Source organism: Rhopilema esculentum, chromosome 18 (assembly GCF_057945365.1).
Source record: "Rhopilema esculentum isolate cy_ngs chromosome 18, ASM5794536v1, whole genome shotgun sequence".
Classification (NCBI taxonomy): Eukaryota; Metazoa; Cnidaria; class Scyphozoa; order Rhizostomeae; family Rhizostomatidae; genus Rhopilema; species Rhopilema esculentum.
Window position 1 is genome coordinate 2,470,940 of NC_142832.1, and position 6,284 is coordinate 2,477,223.

At 36.8% G+C, this 6,284-nt stretch overlaps 1 protein-coding gene across 1 annotated transcript; it reads left to right on the forward strand.

Moving 5' to 3' along the window:
* The first annotated feature begins 4,772 nt into the window (after nucleotides 1-4,772).
* On the forward strand, nucleotides 4,773-5,823 carry LOC148958062 (uncharacterized). The gene has a single exon (XM_089113864.1). It carries the CDS (start codon nucleotides 5,393-5,395, stop codon nucleotides 5,687-5,689), a length of 297 nt encoding a protein of 98 aa, XP_088969990.1. The 5' UTR covers nucleotides 4,773-5,392; the 3' UTR covers nucleotides 5,690-5,823.
* Nucleotides 5,824-6,284: the final 461 nt, after the last annotated feature.

Genomic DNA, 6,284 nt, shown 5'->3' on the forward strand with positions numbered 1-6,284 from the left:
AGGAACAAATAACAACTCCAGCATTGAGGACATGTTGAAACTTCAAAACAACCTGCTTTTTTCCGTTAATTAGGTACTGACACCAATCAGCCCATGTGTTGTGAATCAATAGTAAACTACTGAAATATTAATTATTTGTCTGAGCTAAAGATATACTGTTAATTATCATTAACGATTAATTTCAATGCTCAAACCACTGTCGAAAACAGTACCTAGCTGCGCATCCTTTTAGATTTTTTAAGGACCTGCTTCAGTGCTTGCGAAATCCTTATAATAAACCTTGTAGAAGTGTATCAAAAATAAGCTAGTATTGAGTAAGCCTTTTTTGTAACAATAACCTAAGTAGTTCAAATGAACACCCTCTTAAATGCGTAGGTTGAAAATCTTAATATAAATACTGTCAGACAGCAGTTCAAAGATCAAAGCTTTAAAAATGATGTAAAAATACTATGATAATTAGGAAATGCTTTTAAAAACTGGCGGTTGGATATTATTTAGAATTTGCGGGGGATCAGATATTATTTAACATTTGAAAGGAGATTAAAAACTTTCTAGAATTGGAGGATTGCCAAGGCTTTATGAAGGCGTTGCTTCGGGGGGGGGGGGGGGGGGGGAGGGGGGTTTTTCTTTTCTGAAAAGTGCTATTCGAAGAATCATGCAGAATTATGGGCACCATTTTGGAAAAATATTGACAATTTTAGGAGGGAAATTTAGCCTTAACAAAATGAACGTGCAGTTCGAAATGAAAGTATGGAATGTGTGAAATGTTGAGATTTTGAGGGAAAGGACATTTGTTGTGTCTTGAAAAATGTTCTAACCCTTGCGAAATTATGCCTTTTCCTTTATTTAAATGTTACTGAACTTGGAAACAGCAATGATACCGTAAAATCATATTAATGCATTGAACCAATGTAGTACAATGGATGAGAACAAATTTAGAGGCAGCTTTGATATGCTTAGAAAATTTGCTAGAGTATTCTATTTTCGTGTCTTTACAATCATACAATTGGGCACAACTTTTGTCACAGACTTTTGCTCTAAACACAAAGATGAGTCCCAGACAAATAGTGCTTTTCTAAAGTCAAATTCAAACAAAAAGAGAAAGATTGCAGGTGAATTTTCTGACATCACCTGCATAGGTAATCATAAACTCCATTGTTGGTTGTATCGGGGCCTAAATAAACTCTAGGACAAATAAACTTTTGACGATAATAGTATGAATTGAGACCATGATTGAGACTCTGAATTTCTCAAACGTGAAATAGTAGTACTTCAGCAATAGGCTAATTTGATTGTCCTCCTATTCATGTAACCAAAGAGTCTGCACTCAAGCTAAGCGTTAGGGGTTTCAAGAATAAAGATCTAAATATCTCTTACATCTTTGTAACAACTCACAAAGGAACCCTCGGCGATTAACAAGTGTTGATTACGTTCTGGCAAGACCTTCTTGCGGCGTTTAGTTTCAATAATTATCGCCTTTTGCAAAACCTAGCTACAAGGGATGTGCCTTTTAAAGTCGAGTTCTGCAACATTTGGATGCCAATATATTGATGCCAATTAAGAAATGTCTCTTCACAGAAAGTATCAATAATACAATTTGGAGCCTTGGAAGTCATTCATTTTCCAAAAGTTCGAGGCACCTGGTTTTGGAAGACAGATTTTTCAGAGCCAAAACCTTTTAGTTGACATTGAGATGAAAAACTCTTCAATCAGGCCCTGGAAACTTAATCTTTCAAGAATAGAAATTTAATTTGCAAACTTCTGACTTCTAACACGATTAAAGATAGCGAACATGAATACTCAAGCAATGAGTGTTTTAGTTCTATTTAAATCATCTTATTAAGTTCAATCTTTTATTACATTAATGTTTTAGTTCTATTTAAATCGTCTTATTAAGTTCAATGTTTTATTACATTAACATTAGTACTTAGCTTTCATATTTCATCATTTTCACTAACATTAAAGACTTAATTTCTTTTTTCACCGGATTGGTTATTTTTTCTATAGTTATTGACAAATTAATTCACTATTCTCAAATAATATAGAAGCGCCGAAGGGTGTATTCGTTTCATGGACGGTATCCTCTTTCTTATACGGGTCAGATGATTTCGCCGAGGCTCGATAGTCTTATATTTGGGAACATTTGAGGCCCGAGCGTTTTGGATAATCTTGCTTAATGTTGCTTTTTCTCTCAGCATGGATTTTTCCACATTTACATACAATAAAATGCTTTTAAGACCACTAAACAACAGGCCTCACTGACATGGTAGCACGATTGATCAGCTTAATAAATATCCTCTGTTTAGTTAATATCAGGCAAAATTTTAAAAAAAGATTTTTCTTCAAATTTTCCAACTGAGACTGAACATGTTCTCACGTTGTTCACATAACGGCAAATCGAGTCTAGGTTTTCTTATTAACATTCAAATTAAGGGGTGGATAAATTGTTCCTCCATCCCTAAGGAGCTGTCTGTTTTTGATACAACAAGCCAATGCCCTTCTTTATAAGAATCACACATAGCCCCCCTCCCTCCCTTGCTGAATTAATGGCTTTGGCACTGATAGCTAATCTACAAAGTCTTTTGACAGATACCCTGTACACCAGATTCATTCTATATGAAATAAGAGTATTAGTTTATATAGAGTGACTCTGGTACCCAGGATAATTGACAGATTAAAAAGAAACAATTTGTTATCGATTTTCATCAAATTTTATATTTGCTAAGCGTTGGACTTGCAATTTCAAAATAATTACAAGCCAACTGTAACATAAATCTCGACGACTCAACAAGGATTTTCGTTACTACAATATAGAAATGGAATAATAAAACAGGAAACATTGCAATACCCCGAGTGAGAAACAGAAAACGACACCATAAATATACCATATTTATTTCCTTGCAACAGAGGTGGCAAATTTTCTAGCGTTAAGATAAGAGCTGTCACTCAAAAAATGTGATCCCCCATTGACACATTACAAAACATTCAAAGTCGCTTCGGTCAAGGCATTAAAGACAATACCCTTTTATTTAAGGTTTCATTCTTTGCGAAATCTTAAAAGGATACTGGGTCACTCGACCTTCATTGGTAAAAGACCAATGGATATGAACATTTTGGAAAAGATTTGCTATGTGGCGAGGGAAATTTCATTTGGCAAAGGTATAGGTATAGCCGAGATAAAAAATGTAGCCAGATCCACTTCAAGCCAATTCTCCCACTTCATTTTACATTTCTGTTTTACGGAAATATAACCATGCTTCAGTTTCAACATTATTACACTGCTAGGTCGATTCAACAGGGACTTCCTGGGATCATTTCTACCCCTCTCTAGACACAGCAACAATAAATCCTCAACAATTACACGTGATATCCCAACGTTAAAGGCAATCTGTCTCGTTGTGGATTGGATAAAGAGAACAATAACTGGAACAATAGCCTAAACACGATTCCAGCGCCCCGCCTTATTTTTTACAATGCGATAAATTAAAGGGGGACTGGAAACAATAAAAAATCCCTTTGTTCTTATAATCAATCAACGTCGTGACAGATTGCCTTTAAGTTTTTCAAGAGATTTAATTGCGATACTTGTAATGCAGAATTTTCGTTGAATGCAGAATTTCATGTTTCTTGCAACTTCTGACAAAAATCTGCAATGGTTTTAAGGTATTTGTATTTCCTGCCAACTTCCTTCCAGTGCCCAGGTCCTTCCTCTCGATGTGAGAACAACTTTTATTCCTACACCTGGAATAACGGAGAGCTAGCAACACTCCTAACTCTAAGTGCAGTTTGATAGGGACTCGGAAACTTGCCCCTTTTATTTGTAGTCCGCAAGCGTAACCACTGAGCCATCCTCACACACAGATGTAGAACTGGCAAGAAGGGATGAAACACAGCCCCGAAAACATAGCAGTCAAAAGGTCGAAAACCGTGAGGAAGGCCCAATTGAATTCAAACAAACTAATTTCAACACAAGAACCAGCCTTTTTCTCTTTATTTTCTGAGGAAGGTTTTCGAACCTTGGCGAAATGGTCCGTAGGAGGGAAGAACACTTTCCTCGACTCTGTGTTAAAAGTCATGTCAGATGGTAATGCCATTCTCCAACAGATATTCACAGAGACCATCTAATCAGCATTCGCCAAATGGATTCATTCCTTTTTTCCTTTAAAAAGCTAAAACAATTTCATTTGGACAACTAGCCACGAATTCTTATGCTTCTTAAAGTGAAAAGCTTCATCGAATTCCTATATTTCTTTCTTATAACATTATTTCGTGATATACCGTAGATTGTTTAAAAACAGAACCTTCGTTGATAAAACTTAGTGTGTATAAACTTTGATGTCATTATTCCAGTTAAAGCGACAAAGAAAAATTTAAGCAAAACGCACAGTAAGTTGTTTATATGATTGTTAGAAAAAAGGATGCAAAAATAATCTTGTTTTACGTAAGTCTTGACATAAAAACTCTACACAAATGGCCCTGTGCTAAATTGAATGAGTCATAATGAGAAAAAGTCAGATGATGACGAAGTCATTCTTTGTCTTCATCTAGACCTGTCTTTATAACAAATGCTTTAGAAAGCTATCACGTCGAGCACACAAGACCAAAAACTAACCTTAACAGGATAATTTTTTAACTTTGATTCTTACTTTTGTCATTAGACCGCCATAGACTGCATTCATTTTTTAGTCGATCCAGAAAGCGAACTGATAAGGATCGAATAACCATACCGGTGGTGAAGGTGACTTCAAAGCCCAGTTGAGATAAAAACACAATCTTATCTTTACTAGGTTAAAGGAAAAAGATGATACATTGTTTTCGTACGAAAAATTCTTAACTTGTTGTTCTTTGTTAGTTTATAAACGTGAATTTAATATCTTAGATCCTGTTCTTCAAAACCTGTTTGTTCCTAGAGATAAGCTTGTTCGTGTTGGGAAAAAAGAAAAAATGTTTTCTTATGACATGACAGATCCAATTAGCCGAGGACATTGAAATCTAATCTCTCTAGCAGATCTACAAAAATATGAAGGGTTTATTATTTGACATAGGTGCCGTCAATGGCTGCAAGCGACATTGGTTTTCACGATTGGCAAATATATGCCTTCCTCTTCTAGCTAATATATCTAGTCAAAAAATGAAATATATAAATAATGGGATGACATGGGATGATAAAAGACCTGGGATGACCAGAAAAGACTAAGAAAGCCAACAAAGACCAGAAAACATTACAAAGCTCAGGAAGCACCGATAAAGAACAGAGGCGACCAAGGAAGATCAGGGAAACCATGGAAGTTCAGGGAAACCAGAGAAGTCAGGGGAAGTCAAAGCAAGATAAGCGAAGATCTGGAAAACTGCGAAGATAACAAGAATCAAGGAAGATCATGAAAAATATAAGATGAAAAGAGAAAACGAAAAAACAAGAAGCGATATCTTGGAAGACTATGGAAGACAATGGAAGATCAGAAAAAACCAGGAAATACCAGGGAAGACCAGGCAAGACCAAGGAAGACCAAGGAAGACCAGGGAAGACCAGGGAAGATCAGGGAAGACCAAGGAAGACCAGGGAAGACCAGAGAATATCAGTGAAGGCCATCGACGAACAAGGCAGACTAAGAAGTTCAGCAAGAACAAAGGAAGATCATGGAAGACTAGGAAAAACAAGGAAAGACTAGGGAAGACTAGGGAAGACTAGGAAAGACTAGGGAAGACTAGGGAAGACTAGGAAAGACTAGGGAAGACTAGGAAAGTCTAGGAAAGACTAGGGAAGACTAGGAAAGACTAGGGAAGACTAGGGAAGACTAGGGAAGACTAGGGAAGACTAAAGAAGACTAGGGAAGACTAGGAAAGACTAGGGAAGACTAGGAAAGACTAGGGAAGACTAGGGAAGACTAGGAAAGACTAGGGAAGACTAGGAAAGACTAGGAAAGACTAGGGAAGACTAGGAAAGACTAGGAAAGACTAGGGAAGACTAGGAAAGACTAGGGAAGACTAGGAAAGACTAGGGAAGACTAGGGAAGACTAGGGAAGACTAGGGAAGACTAAAGAAGACTAGGGAAGACTAAAGAAGACTAGAGAAGGCTAGGGAAGACTAAAGAAGACAAGGAAAGACTAGGGAAGACTAGGGAAGTGCTTGAAAGTCTACAATGATCAGCAAGAGCCAAGGAAGATCATGGAAAACCTGTGAAGACTAAGAAAGACAGACAATTCCAAGTAAGTGCATGGAAGAGTATGGAAGGACTTTGAATGAGAGGGAGGCCTAAAATGATAAAGAAAGAGCAAGAGTGTCA